At 40.9% G+C, this 16,082-nt stretch overlaps 2 protein-coding genes across 2 annotated transcripts in view; one reads left to right on the top strand and one right to left on the bottom strand.

The window, feature by feature from the left end:
• jmjd7 (jumonji domain containing 7) overlaps positions 1–3,969 on the bottom strand; it is a 6,777-nt gene extending 2,808 nt beyond the window's left edge. Inside the window, exons 1-4 of the mRNA XM_080414761.1 lie at positions 3,725–3,969; positions 3,223–3,376; positions 908–1,046; positions 555–669 (exon numbers count right to left, since the gene is read on the bottom strand). Of these exons, the coding sequence (XP_080270887.1) occupies positions 555–669; positions 908–1,046; positions 3,223–3,376; positions 3,725–3,785 (469 nt within the window). The 5' untranslated portion in view covers positions 3,786–3,969. The remainder of the gene's footprint in view (positions 1–554; positions 670–907; positions 1,047–3,222; positions 3,377–3,724) is intronic.
• A 4,259-nt stretch (positions 3,970–8,228) lies between these two features.
• tbpl2 (TATA box binding protein like 2) lies at positions 8,229–13,064 on the top strand (the record flags this gene model as incomplete). The annotated part of the gene is made up of 6 exons (XM_080414148.1): positions 8,229–8,299; positions 10,376–10,463; positions 11,259–11,350; positions 11,624–11,791; positions 12,331–12,425; positions 12,988–13,064. The coding sequence occupies 6 exons, from the start codon at positions 8,229–8,231 to the stop codon at positions 13,062–13,064; spliced, it is 591 nt and encodes a 196-aa protein (XP_080270274.1).
• Positions 13,065–16,082: the final 3,018 nt, after the last annotated feature.

Genomic DNA, 16,082 nt, shown 5'->3' with positions numbered 1-16,082 from the left:
TCTGCCACCATTTCACTCTGCTATTTTCTTCTAAAAAATGTTTTAATGCCATTTAAGGGGCTTTTTTATCAACACTTTTTTTGATAATATATTCCTTTTACTTTTGACAATAATGTCCAAAATAGGGACGCCTATTACATTGGTTATCCAGGGGTCCTTGGGGGGGGGGGGGGGGGGTACCAGGGGGGTCCCCAGCAAAAGTAGTTAATATAGCATCACATTCATTTTAACCACTTTAACTATTATTTTATACTTTAGCTATTCAAAAATAGCAGATAAATAGCAGATATACAAGCTCATAGCGAGTGTCCAGCGCTATGAGCTTGTAGATTTTTGAAAAATCTTTTAAAATGTTTGCAAATCTTTGAAAAATATATATAAATTTTTTAAAGCACACATTTTTACTCAAATCTTCGCTCCTGGGGGTCCCTGGCACAAAACGTTTTCAGATGGGGGTCCGCGGCCAAATATATATCAATTTAGGGGTCCTTGGCATGAAAAAGTTTGATAAGCACTGGCCTATTACAGTATATTGTATCAGAAGCCATTGGTACCCAGAGCTTGGCTCATCCAGGGTATGTGAGACTCGACGTCTTCAGTCAGTTCAGTCAACTCCTCTGTCAGGTTAGAACACTGTTTCTGTACGTAGAAGACTCCACGCTGCTCCACCTAAAAAATAACATTAGTATTAATATACTATGAGTAGTATAATAGTGAACGCATCACAAATCTAAGTTAACAAAACATGACCAAGATATATCATCAAGGATACAAGGAGAAACAGTGTGGACTAGGGGGTGAGGCTGAAAAGGCAATAATCATGATTATTATATTGATTCTATTTTTAAGTCATATCGCCCCCTGCCCTACACCACGATAATAATGAATATAACATGGATTTCACTACCTTCCTCTCGATGACGTCCAGCAGGGAGGAGAAGGTCATCTGTCGCTCTTCTGGCATCACAAAGCGATCTCCGTTCACAGCGTCTGCGTAACCGTTAGGGGTCACGGCCACGCTGATAACCTTTGACCCCACCGTCTCCCTGGGGGGGAAGAGCAGTGAAACCACATGTTCACATTGTGTAACTAGGGCCGTCACGGTCACACATTTAAGCTGACGATTAATTGTCACGTACATAATTGCGATTAACAATTTCATTATTAGTGTTTTTGGCGTTGGGACATTCAGGAACATAATATAATTTCGATTTCCGTCTGTTTTTTTTATTTGCTTCATAATCACAGGGCAGATATGACTTATTTAACAATTTAAATATACAAAGAAATTCTAATTACTGACACATTTCATTATTTCAATATACTTTCAATTAATTTATTAAAAATAAGAAACATTTCCCATGAAAGCGGTACTGTATCACTTGAATAATTCTCACAAAGTCGTTCTGAGGATCTGTGTTCTCCTAATGCTTTTATGTGATCTGGCATCACTCATTCTTAAACCTTCCTATCTCTGCCTAGCCGAAGCAACCGGGGCCGGGGATTATGCTTTCACCCCTGTGATTCTGTGAGTCTGTCTGTCTGTCTGTGAGCAGGTAATGCCGGCCACCGCTTGACCGATCAGCGTGAAACATTGGACGCACACTCCCAGTCAAATCAGCCTCATACTTACTTAATTAGGCCTTTATGTTCCTTTCGGAACATAGGCCTCTTCTGTCTGGGACACCCTGACAAGCTGTTTCCATGTCAGTCCCTTCTTCTTAAAATCCTGCTCTGTGCTCCTGCTCCAGGTGTTTTTAGGTCTTCCTCTGCCCCGTTTGCCTCAGCCTCATGGTGGCGCTATAACAGGCCACGTTTTGGCCTGTAACTCTAAAACTGTAGGTTGTACAATCATTTTTCTCCCCCCTGCATTCCTTGGATCATGACGCAACTCCCCCTATAGGCCACGCCTGACAAGATGTTCTGCCAATTTGTGTTTTCTTCAAAACACGTTTTGCTACTACTAAAAAACACATTTAGTCCAAAACTCATGCAAATTGGTACACCTTGTCTCTTGCCTATGGTTGGCCTTTGCGGGAGGGGCCCGTTTTGCACAAAATGACAAATGAAGCCTGAAAGTATTGACTGAGTGACAAGAACAACCAGGGGCGCTGACTTTTGTGCGCGACCATGGGGGCTGAACTTGACCACCACTCGCGCCCCCCCCCCCCCCCCCTCCACCCACTGCGTCGCGGGCATGTAGGCGCGCGAAGCGCGCGCGATTTTTTTTGCTTAATTAATTCATTAAATGACCATAAAACAACATTAACAACACTCTACCCATCCTTCAGTGTGTCCCATCCTCAAATGTTTTACTTAAATAAAAGTACTTATTTTAGTAGTAGCCTATAGTTACTACTCCACTACATATAGACAAATATTGTACTTTTACTCCACTACAATTATTTGATAACTTTATTTACTATAGTTACTTTGTAGATTTTGATTATTATTATTACAAAACCACTTATACAGTATATATACTTTGGCAATTTGAAAATAGCAGATTTGCGATGCGTTGTGAGCTTGTAGATCTGCTATTTTCAAAGAATTTGTATACATTTTACACGTTTGAAAACTTGTGAAATGGGACCTTCTGCATAATGAGTACTTTTACTTTTGGTACTTTAAATACATTTTGATACCAATACTTTTCTACTTTTACTCAAGTACATTTTGAATACCTTACTTTTACTTGTAATAGAGTATTTTTACACCGCAGAATTTATACTTTTGTTTAAGTAAAACATTTTAGTACTTTTTCCACCACTGGTATTCAGTGCATGCAGTGAGTGACTGTTAGTGCACACAGGACGAGGGAGTCAAGGGACACAGCATAGCGACCCTTCATTTCAATAAGGGCACACGGCAGAGCCAAAACCTGCAGAACATGTTTAGCACACAGCCATAGCCATGGTTCACATGACTCATGGTGCCGAGTCCCCCTGGTCTAAACAAGTTGTGTTCGATTTTTCGAGCCGCAATAGCCCCGCCCCCCCCCGCCGCGAGCCGTTTCTCTGTCTGGGCAATTGTTCTAGGTGTCAACGGCGCGTTAACACCTATCTGCGCCCCGCTATAGTAATGGTAATAGTAATGGTACTGTAAGTTTGAGCCTGACATCTGAGATTCATGAGGGGGCTGACCAATTGACTGTGGGGGCGCTAGCCCCGACGCCCCCACGTCATCGGCGCCCCTGAGAACAACCATATATGTCACCCTTACCTGAGATAGGAGGGGCTCCACCTGGACAGGGCCGGCCAATGGTTGAAGGCATTGCGAATGATGCAGGGTTTGTTTGGACCAATCCAGTCACGGTAGAAGTCCAGAGGAGGTGGGGGCTCATCCAAGTAAGGCACTGATTGGTTCAGGTACAGTTCTGAGGAAAAAAAAAGGGAAAAAAAGAGTTTCAGTTTTCTATTGGCAACCTCGATCAGTGGTGCATTTGGTTGGTCCTCATCAAAGGCTGTATTTAGCAGGTGTTTGGGTTGTCATAAAATAATGACTCATCTTCAATCAATCATCCTTTTCAACCTTATTTTCATATAATTGGTATTTTCATTTAATTCAGGTTTCTGAACTGTCCACAGCACACCTCTGAGATGCAGAGCGAGTAGACCCAAATGGTGCCACCTTAAGTTCTTAGATTGAGGTCCCAGAGATAAAATTCGCATCAAAATTGGGGTCCTTGATATTAAAACGGTTGAGAATGACAGCAGCAACTCACCATGTGCCTCCTGAGCGAACTGTGTTAGACATTTCTCCACAGCTGCTATTTGCTCTGCCATAATAACATCAGTTTATTGAAACCTTCCGCAGGCCAAACTTCACATTTCTGGACGTAAAAACACAACAGTAAATAGACTATTCACTCTTACTATTTAGTTATGGTGTGATATTATTAGAATGATCATTATTGTGTCTTTAGAAGCAGACATATCGCAGAGCTCCGTGCGGCCATGCTGCTTTGTTTACATCCGGGGCGCATGCGTACAGTGCAGACCTAGCCATGGTTCACAGCTGGCGTTCACATGACGCTCGTCTGTCACAGGCGTCATGGCGCAACTTGTTCCTGGTTTTAGAAATGTCTCCATTTACAATCCGATCATCTACATAAACGTTTAAATTTCAAATATTAAGTGCTTACCCTACGGCCACGGATGTATTAAGTGGGGTTTAAGTACCCGTATCTTCCGTATTGTCCAATACAACCATTTTAATCCGATCAGTGGCCATTTCTTTAACTTTACTTCATATACTTTCAACTACGCGACCCTATCAGTTGGAAGGTGTATTGCATTCTGATACATTATAAAACTACGAAAAAATGGCTCCCGATCGGATTAAAATGCTCTTTATTGAACAATACGGAAGATATGGGTACTTAAACTAAAGCGTTTTAACTTATTACATCCATGGCCGTAGGGTAAACACTTTATATTTTATATTGAAATATGAACATTTATGTAGATGTACGGGTTGTATAAATGGAGACATTTTCAAAACCAAGAGCAAGTTGATGTTTCAGGGCTAAAAGTACAGACCCTTCTTCTTCTGCAATGCTCCAGTGCGTGGTGGTGACATGTTCTGTCTTCTCCTACAGGCGAGTTAGTGAACTACTTGCGATGGCATCACAAACTGAGCAGCAGCAGAAACAAATGACGACAAATATAAAAATATAAAATATTAAATTTAGTTGTCTCAGCAGATGCACACTCTTTTCACACATTAGCTTGCAGGTGTGAAACTAAACATTTCCACAGACAGTTAACTTGTACCTGCATCTGTTCCAAGTAGCTACACACCCCTAGCCCTGAAACATGACTGTCATGGATGAACTTCTATCTGGTGTTTGCACTTTCTCCATTTACAGTCCGTTCATCTACGTAAAGGTTCAGATTTCAAATATAAAGTACTTACCCCATGGTCACGGATGTTAAAATCATGTACTACCCACAGAAGTATCCGTATTGTTCAATGAAAAGCATTTTAATCCGATCTGTGGCCATTTCTTCAAATTGTCTCCGTATGCTTTCAGACACGCGACTCTATCGGTTGGGAGGTGTATTGCACTCTAATGCAATATAACTCTGTGAGAAAATGGCCGCTGATCGGATTAAAATACGTTTTATTGAATAATACAGACAATACGGGTACTTCTGTGGACCCGTACATAATATTTACATCTGTGGCCATAGGGTCATTACTTTATATTTGAAATTTGAACGTTTATGTGGATGTACGGGCTGTAAATGGAGAAAGTGCAAACACCAGGTTGAAGTTCATCCATGACGGTCGTGACAGACGGCCGTCGTGTGATCCATGGCTACTACACACACCTGGTGCCTCATCAACTTGATTGAGGCAGAGAGATGGGTGTTTGTGATGTTGTTACGTCTGTTGAAATGTTCTTTAGTTTACAATGGATGAATCAGCTTTGGAACAATACTTTGACGACACCATCGCCAGTGTAAGTAAAATAGAGAGACATGTCGTGTGTGTCCTGGTCTAAGCACTTTACAAATCATCAGTGTTGATTCGTACACTCTTTGAGGGGTTTACTGTGTTGTCGACATCCTAATGTACAGTAAGACAGGGGAGAATCCATGCTTCTGCTTTTGCTTTTTGTTGTGATATCCCCCTCCTCATTATTATGGCCGGGTGGGATAGGTTGATTTAATCCTTGCTTCTGGTCTCACTGAATTAAATACATGCATTTCCTTTTGGGAAATGTAGTCTGATATGTCTGATATTTATGTTTGATAATATCACAATTTAACAGTTTATTGAAAAAGAAAGTGACACCTCCACCACTGGTGGTTGGCATCCAGCTTTTGGTGGCCACCTTCTGATCCATAGTATTGATAAAACAAAACATCTCACTACTGTATCTAATCTACTCAAGTACTGTACTTGAGGTACTTTTACTTTGAGTATTACCAATTTTCAATACTTTTACTTATACTCCACTACATCTCAGAGGCAAATATTGTACTTTTACTCCACTACAATTATTTGAAAACTTTAGTTACCTTGTAGTTTTTGTTTATTATTACAAAACATACATTACCCACTTCTATATACATTTCTGCCATTTATAAATAGCTGATCTACAAGCTCACAATGTGATGTATTGATACTTTTACTTAAGTAAAACAATTGAGTACTTTTTCCACCACTGCTTCTTCTTTACTTAATAGGCCTACTAACCTTCATCTCTACTGTCCCTTTCTCTAACGCCTTCTTAGCCAACTCATCCGCTTTCTCATTACCCTTCACCCCTACATGTGCTGGAACCCACAAATATTTTTACCTGACCTCCTTGCTGTACTAATCTTGTGACTGACTGAAGGACTTCATTTATCTTCTTCTTATATCTGACAGCCTGCGACACAGCCTGTACACTGTACACTCTCAGAGTTATGGGGTCCTTGAACAAAAACAAAAACAGCAAGGCAGAGAACAGGGAAAACACACACACACACAGTCATCCTCACACAGTCATCCTCACACACACACACACACACACACACACACACACACACACACAAATGTCATTTTTGCAAATGTCTTCTAAATCCTAACAGTTTTTTGAAAAAACGTAAGTTGCTATAATCAGTGGTTCTCAAACATTTTCATGTCAAGGGCCCCCAAAATTATATGAATTTGGACCCCCATCTCAAAATATATTGTTTCAGGGACCCCCCCCCCCCCCCCCGAAGGAAAGATTTGAGTTAAAAAAGAATTAAATGCTTTAAAAAATACATATATTCAAAGATTTGCACAAATGTTAACAATTTTTCAAAAATAGCAGATCTACAAGCTCATGATGTCACATACATACAGGGTAATGGATTCCGTATGGCAAGTTGGACTGATATCACATTGATAACATACAGGCAGACAGTGGATGAGAGCACGTTATGATTTTGTGCAACATGTTTACAATGTTGGACTACCTCCAAACAGACAAGGCCTGCATCTAGCTTATGTTTGATGAAGAAATGTTATTCTGCACGATGCATCTAGCTTTATGTTTGATGAAGAGATGTTATTCTGCAGGATGCATCTAGCTTTATGTTTGATGAAGAGATGTTATTCTGCACGATGCATCTAGCTTTATGTTTGATGAAGAGATGTTATTCTGCACGCAGTGCACGATGCATCTAGCATTATGTTTGATGAAGAGATGTTATTCTGCACGATGCATCTAGCTTTATGTTTGATGAAGAGATGTTTCTCTGTGCAGGATGCATCTAGTTTTATGTTTGATGAAGAGATGTTTCTCTGTGCAGGATGCATCTAGCTTTATGTTTGATGAAGAGATGTTTCTCTGTGCAGGATGCATCTAGCTTTATGTTTGATGGAGAGCTGGGAGCTCCTAAGCTCCAGGAAGCGACCTTCCTCTCCTCATCGACGGGGGAACAGGAGAACAAACAACTTGGAGATGAACTGGATCTCAGCTTCCTGCCGGACGAACTCAGTACCCAGGAAGACCCAGCATCTGATCAGAGCAATGCAGGTATATGGACGGATGGAGCAATAGACAGTAGACACAGTGTGTTTGGTATGATGTTTAAGATGTATCCGTCAGAGAGAGAGGGAAACAGGGGGGTGAGGTTTGATGAAAACATGGATTAATACTATAGAATAGTTTAGAATATGTTTCAAATCAGTTGAACCACCGTAACCCTATATACATATACATGTATACATTGACTATTTGAAAATAGCTGATCACCAAGCTCACAGCTTGTAGATCTGCTATTTTCAGAAAATCTTGAAAAAATGGCCAAACACATATTAATTTGGAGATCCTTCACTTGAAAAGGTTTGAGAACCACTGCTATTGATAGAGATAGATGGATAGATCGATCTTTTTTGATTCCCGTGGGAGAATTCAGGTGTCATAGCAGCAACAACAGTAAGCATGTATCACAGTATATGTACAGGTAAGACTAGAGAGAGATGAATACGATAAAAATAAATAAAGACTTGGTCTTTGATGGGAGACAGTAGCTCGATTATACATGTATATTTAATTCTATGAAAAAGTATTATATCCAGCTGATGCTTATTTTTCAGGTGGAAACAGTTCATTGAACATGACTCAGGACAGCGGCATCTTCACAGACTACAATACCCAGAATTCCACCACTCCGGAGGTACCTGGAGACTCGGTGCAAGGGGCGGAGCCTGGAACAGGAACTGCGGCTTCGCCTTTCTGCCACATGACGCCCATGACGCCGATGACGCCCATGACGCCCGTCACAGAGCGTTCTGGAATCATTCCAATGCTGCAGTGTGTTTGCAATTCAAAGTCACTTTGTTAAAGCTGCAATCTGTAATTTCCATGTCCCACCCAGCAGCAGTGGTGTAAATTTACTCAAGTACTGTACTTATGTACTAAGAACTTTTGAGGAATTTTTACTTTACTGGAGTGTTTCCCATTTTCAATACTTTTACTTCTACTCCACTGCATCTCAGAGGCAAATATTGTACTTTTACTCCACTACAATTATTATTTGACAGCTTTAGTTGCTTTGTAGATTTGTAGAAAACATGCATTAACCACTCCAGCCCTATATGTATTTCGGCCATTTGAAAATAGCCGATCTACAAGCTCACAATGCGTCGCATAACAACACATTGTGAGCTTGTAGATCTGCTATTTTCACAAGATTTGTATACATTTTGAACTTGTGAAATGGGACATTCTGCTCAATGAGTACTTATACTTTTGGTACTTTAAGTATATTTTTTTACTCAAGTAAATTTTGATTTCCGGACTTTTACTTGTAAAAGAGTATTTCTGCACCCGGGATTCGAACCCGTGGGAGACCAAACCTTTGCCGCTCTTTCGAGAGGGAATCTCTCCTTGGCCGGGGGAGATAATTCTGCTTATGAGTACTACTCATCCAGTGGGTGTCCTACCCGACTCCAGGGTCTAAGCCCTGTTCAGAATCAGAATTCTGGATTGGATTGGAAATCAGATTTAGGCTGGATATGATGGGCTGCCACTCTGAACAAGGCCTAAATGTCTCAATGGAAGAGTACTAGTTATATTGTATTAATATACGCTACAATAGAGACTGGTTACAATAACGTCATTTAGTCATTAAAACAAGTTCCGAATTGCAGCTTTATTGTTCCATGTTGGAAATGACCATTGTTGGAAAAAGTACTCAATTTCTTTACTTAAGTAAAAGTATCAATACTGCAATGTAGAAATACTCTGTTACAAGTTAAAGTCCGGGATTCACAATGTACTTGAGTGAAAGTACAAAAGTATTGGTATCAAAAATGTAATTAAGTACCAAAAGTAGAAAGTACTCATTATACAGAATGTCCCGTTTCACAAGTTTTCAAATGTATAAAATGTATACAAATCCTTTGAAAATGAGATGAGATATACTTTATTAATCCCCGAAGGCGTTACAGCAGTAAATAATCTAATCTACAAACAGAAAAACACACCGGACATAATCACACAAGACCAGGGCCGACACAGGACTATATGCATTGAGGGAGAGAGTTGGCTGAAGGTGCTCTCTCTGTCCTGCAGCTCGCCTTAGAGTGGATGGGAGGGGTTAACCAGGATGGAGTTCAGTTTGTCCCTAATCCTCCTCTCTGCGACTGACTGTAGCCCTTCCATTCGGAGGCCAACCACAGAGCTGGCCTTCTTTATGATTTTATTGAGTTTGTTCAGCTCCCCGGCCTTGATGCCACCTTCCCAGCATGCCACTGCATAGCAGATCTGCAAGCTCACAATGATGCGACGCATTGTGAGCTTGTAGATCGGCTGTTTTCAAATGGCCGAAATGTATATAGGGCCGAAAGTGGTTAACGTATGTTTTGAAATAATAATCAAAATCTGCAAAGTAACTAGTAACTAAAGTTTTCAAATGATTGTAGTGGAGTAAAAGTATAATATTTGCCAGCCTGAGATGTAGTGGAGTAGAAGTAAATGTACTGAAAATTGGAAATACTCCAGTAAAGTAAAAATACCTCAAAATTGTAGTTATGTACAGTATTTGAGTAAATGTACTTAGTAACATTACACCACTGGAAATGACATGCAATGACATGTTAAATAATATAAATCTAAAGTAAGAATAGAGGGGGAAAACACAACGGACCACTGTGCTAGTTATGTATTCCACAACGCTAGAATTGATTGATTACTTTATTAACAAGTTTTTTTGTACAGTCAAAAGTTATGCTAAAGGGATAGATGACACAAAAAGCCCCAGAGGCTTAAAGCCTGGCTTCTGGTTTAAACCCAGCAGAGCTTGTATATGTAATAAATCTTAAAATGACGCAGATGCGTTCCCGGTCTTAATGGAGTAATGATGTTCTCTTTTGTGTGTGTTTGTAGGAATATTGTCTCAACAGTGACCCTGGGCTGTCCACTAGATCTGAAATTTATCGCGTTGCATGCCAGGAATGCAGAGTACAACCCCAAGGTACAGCACAGCATCTCATTCCATCTTGTATTATTGCTGTCGGGGCAGAAACCTTGTATCTCCATATTTCTACTTCTTGTTTTTCACATGTATTACTGTCCTACTTTGTCGTACAACAGTGTAGCACAGAAATAGCCTCGCTATTTTGAAGGTGTGTCTGTGGGTTTTATAAATATTTATCCAATGAAAAGTATTAACAAGCTAGAGGCTTGTGACTAAATTATAACTACTAGACCATACCCTTGGGGGGATATGCGCACATGATCTGGCAACCCGGGAGCCAGCAAACACAAAAACGCTAATAAAAGCTGAGATTTCGTAATTTTGTAATTGGAAAACGGGCTTCGCTGTTAGGTGCACATGGTAAGGGTCAATGGCTGTGTGCAAATTCAGATCAATTGCTCCAGCCACTGAGGAGAACCGGGCAGAACAATTTTGGCCTCACCACCATGCACCCACGCACTACAGAGGTTTGTCAAGTTATAGGTGGATATTGCATCCATTGGAACACAGGTTATTATTATATTTTTTTCTGAAAAGTAATAGCTTTGGACATACAAGCTTTCGACCCGACAGAGACGATATGTAGTTGACACGCTTACTAAGAACCGAACAACATTCCTGTGTGTGTGTGGGGTGTGGGGGGGGGGGGGGTGAATGTAACCCAGTGGTTCTCAACCTTTTCAGGCCACGACCCCCAAAATAATCATATTTGAACTGAAGGTTCAAACCCTGCAGTAATGGGGGTAGTAATGTAACCTATAGCCATTAGTGTCACTAGTCGTGTGTTTTCAGCGGTTTGCAGCAGTCATCATGAGGATTCGTGAACCGAGGACCACGGCTCTCATCTTCAGTTCCGGGAAAATGGTCTGCACTGGAGCCAAGAGGTCAAACACACATCATAACTGTGTGTGTGTGTGTGTGTGTGTGTGTGTGTGTGTGTGTGTGTGTGTGTGTGTGTGTGTGTGTGTGTGTGTGTGTGTGTGTGTGTGTGTGTGTGTGTGTGTGTGTGTGTGTGTGTGTGTGTGTGTGTGTGTGTGTGTGTGTCACTGACTGACTGAGGAGTATGAATTTCAGTGGATTTCCTTGGTTAAATAAAGGTTAAATCTGAACTTCTTAAAGTGATTAGAGTCTGACCTGTGGTCCGTCCTTCAACGCAGTGAGGAACAGTCCCGGCTGGCAGCCAGGAAGTATGCCCGCGTGGTTCAGAAACTGGGGTTCCCAGCACGCTTCCTGGAGTTTAAGATCCAGAACATGGTGGCAAGCTGTGATGTGTGCTTCCCCATCAGATTGGAGGGACTGGTCCTCACTCACCAACAATTCAGCAGGTACACACACAGCACAGAAGGTACACACACAGCTCAGAAGGTAGACAGATCAGCAGGTACACACACATTTTAGCAGGTAGACAGACAGTTCAGTAGGCAGACATACAGCTCATCAGGTAGACAGACAGTTCAGCAGTCAGACAGGCGGCTCATCAGGTAGACAGACAGTTCAGCAGTCAGACAGGCGGCTCATCAGGTAGACAGACAGTTCAGCAGTCAGACAGGCGGCTCATCAGGTAGACAGACAGTTCAGCAGTCAGACAGGCGGCTCATCAGGTAGACAGACAGTTCAGCAGTCAGACAGGCGGCTCATCAGGTAGACAGACAGAGATACAGAGACATATTACAATAATGTACACTTGTGACCTCAACAGAGGTGCATTACAACTTACGAGGACATGATCATTTATTCTGTCCAGTTCTTTAACTGTGTCACATGACAGATACAACTGTTCCTACTGTGTGTGTGTGTGTGTGTGTGTGTGTGTGTGTGTGTGTGTGTGTGTATGTGTGTGTGTGTGTGTGTGCGTGTGCGCTAGTTATGAGCCAGAGCTGTTTCCAGGTCTGATCTACCGGATGGTGAAACCTCGAATCGTACTTCTCATCTTTGTCTCTGGGAAGGTTGTTCTTACAGGTACTAAACAATATGAGACTGGTTGTACTGGTCAGCTCCCAGTGACCAACAGTAGAACTGTGGTTGTACTGGTCAGCTCCCAGTACAACAGTAGAAGACTGTGGTTGTACTGGTCAGCTCCCAGTAACCAACAGTAGAAGATTCTGTTTGTACTGGTCAGCTCCCAGTACAACAGTAGAAGACTGTGGTTGTACTGGTCAGCTCCCAGTACAACAGTAGAAGACTGTGGTTGTACTGGTTAGGGTGCTGTAAAATATCAGTGCTCAGTCAAAGTTATGTGGATAATTTTCTAAATTTAAATAAATACTGTATTTGTATTATATAATTATTACCAACTTGTGAAATGCAAATATCAAAAAACTACAAAGCACTGTAAAGTGGTAATTTGTGAAAGCTCACCAGTTCAAATGTTTATTTTTGAGCAGTGAGCTGTTTTTTCTGTATGAAATGCTAAACAAAATGTATTATTGCTATAATTATTGCTACATAATTAATAATAACATAATGAATAATAATATCTGCCTCCTACGTGTGATTCTTAGCTTGTGTTCTGATCATTCAGGAGCCAAAGACCGCGGTGAGATCTACGAAGCGTTCGAGAACATCTACCCCATTCTGAAGGGATTCAGGAAGCACTGAAGATTGAATTGTATAACGTCACTCATTTGCTTAGAAGGGAAAAGCAATCAATATTTTGTTTCAGATAAAGGCATAGCTCTTTATTATATTTATTATTTTCTTGTTAAAAAATGTATGCTGTGGATGGCAAGCTGGTAAAAAAATATGTTTTATTTTTGTATTGTGCACAAATGGTCAGTACAGTATTATGTATATTGATAATCCATCCTGAAGGCAATAAAACTGGAATTATTGGTTGGCCTGGCAACTTTGGCCTGGCAACTACATTTCCTCTTCATATCCTATTGTGTTCACTGTCTGGTTTACTCCCTGATGAAGACTGGAAGGTTTTGTTCTGTGATGAACTGGCCAGGGGTCTTCAACCTTTTTAGACTAAGAGAGACAAAGCAGGGACCCCCACTACTATTATATTGTATAAAATTGTGTTGCACAACTGGCCCTTTGTCCCTTCATCTTCTGATTTTTAGAATATGTTTTGAGAAAGCCTTCCCTACCACTTGATGTGAGCCTTTCAAAGCTAGTGACATACAGTATATTGTCTGATGTTGTCTGAAGTGATTACAGTGAGGCCAACAGCAAATGCAGATGGTGTTGAAAACGTGCTTTGTGGCTGAAATGTTACCTTGGTTTCTCAAAGGATTGAGATATTCTTCTCACCGTATTAAAGAGACACATTTCTGAACATTCCATTCCATGGGCTACAATGTTGGAGTTTGCACGTTGATTCTTTTATCTGCAGTGTACATGTTTTCTAGCCCTGCCAATAATGGTGGCTGATGACTGATTTAAGCAGTCACAGCTGGCCTGATACATGGCAGCAGCTTCTGGGAAATAAAAAGAACTTTGACCTAAAAACCTCGGCTAACATGCAATTTACCATTTACAATTTAGGTATTTAGCAGATGCTCTTAAAGGGCCATTCACGCCAAGCACTATAACTATAACTATAATTGTTCACCATTGTCTTACCACTATAGTTGAGGTATGGACTCTCTCATCCACAACAATTTTAAAACCGCTTATTTACATTATTGCGCCTATATTTATTGGTGTTTGGATCCCATGTCTATCTTCACCTAGATAAAAAGCTGGAAGAACTGTAACTTCAAGTGTGTATGCTACGTCATCTAGCAAGTTTGGCCTTGTGCATATAGAAGCTTGCTCAATTTGTGCTGTACATTGATTGATTGATTGATTGATTGATTGATGTAGTTTATTTAGTAAGACATGAGAATAGTACATGACAGTACATAACAGTACATGGAAGTACAAATTCACAATACAAGGTCTACTAAACTGGAACTCTCATTAAGCACTAAGCTTGTTTAAGATGAGAACCCCATGCACACAAATCATGATGAAATATAAGAGGCAGATAGATATACACACTACTATACAGAATGTCATACAATCAGCTTTCAGGTTACTGGTATGAAGAGAGAAAAAAATATATATATATATATATACAAAAGAGGAAAATGAAGGAGGGGGGGGTAGGTTAAGACTTAGACAGGGGCCATTTTCGAATTGCAGCCTCCTGAAGGTGTATCTTTAGGGCAGTTTTGAAAGTGAGTAGGGTTTTAACACTCCTTTACTCCTTTTGGTAGGGCATTCCACATTTTTGATGAATAGCATGAGAACGAGTTAATTCCCTTAGTTGAGCCAAATCTGGGTTGAACATGATTTGTAGAGCTGCCTCTGGTGTACACACCTTTGAATGTAACGTTTGAGCACATGCTCTTTCTTTGTTGTTTGTCTTTTCTTTGACATAGAGAGAAACAATGTATTAAAGCGATGTCCTCCCTTGACATCTGCGGAACACTCACGTCATAGATTAGTTTCAACCAGTTATTGCAACAAGTGGAATAGTTCTTGCAAAGGGCACGTCAGCCTTTCTCAACCTTATCTGCATATAATTGGTCTTCACTCTTCACTAATGCGCATAATATGGTATTATTTCTGTCTACGTGCTTACAGTATGTGTCTCAGAAGTGGGCTGTGGTACAGAAACCTGCCTTCCTAAGATTTCAAACCTTTCTTTTTTTATGAAGGAATAATGGCTTCTATTTCAGCATGCTAACTTTACAGGAAAAGAAAGGCCAGTTTCTATTAGCTTATCAATAATGTCTTTGCGTGGGTTTCTGAAACTGTCCCCAAACCTCCTCTGAGGGCACAGAGCAAGTAGGCTACACAGAGAAAATGGTGTCATCTTATAATGAGCACATTGGTTTGTGGGAAAGTGTGGCTGATTAACCATTTAAACCATATATACTGTACTTCTTTGACCGGAGTCCCCTAGGGGGACTCTCCTTTTTTTCCCCCCCTCTACACCAAACCTCTTTGCCGAAAATAGACGATCTACAAGCTCACTACTCGTCACAATGTGATGCACTGTGAGCTTGGCTATTTTCACAGAATGTTCACCCCAGAATAGACCCCTTAACAGACGACGTCACACTGATAAGAACCAGTATGCGTGCAACGCAATGAAACCCATTCTATCAGGTCTTGCTAGGGCGCGCAGCACCAGCCAACACACAAAAAAAAACTGAAACCAGCGCACCCCAAAACAACAGGTTGATAATTGATTGCATGAAACAATCACCTGTGCATCCAGTCTCAATGTTGCCGGTAAACAAATAATTGGTCAGTCTATAGGGAGAGTGTACAAATGGAATGGAACCAAGTATTTGGTTCCATTTGTACACTCTCAGAGTAAAGTAAACACATTCACAGTGCACAGTTGTATTTGTACACTCTCTGAGTTAGATTATCACTGATGATGCTACAGTGTACATTCCACACACACACACACACACACACACACACACACACACACACACACACACACACACACACACACACGTGTAAGATAGATACTGGCCATGCCACACACAGTGCCCGACAGCTAAATGTTTTGGAACTCTGCTAATGACATGTCGTTATTTACTAAGCTTAAATGACATATTTCACTCGAACCATATTTGTGTTTGTGTCAGGTGTCTCTTCAGGTGTGGA

The sequence above is a fragment of the Gymnoscopelus braueri genome, assembly GCF_963280865.1.
Source record: "Gymnoscopelus braueri genome assembly, chromosome: 19".
In the NCBI taxonomy this organism is placed as follows: domain Eukaryota; kingdom Metazoa; phylum Chordata; class Actinopteri; order Myctophiformes; family Myctophidae; genus Gymnoscopelus; species Gymnoscopelus braueri.
The sequence above is the reverse complement of the archived record's forward strand: the minus strand, read 5'-3'. Positions and strand labels throughout refer to the sequence as shown.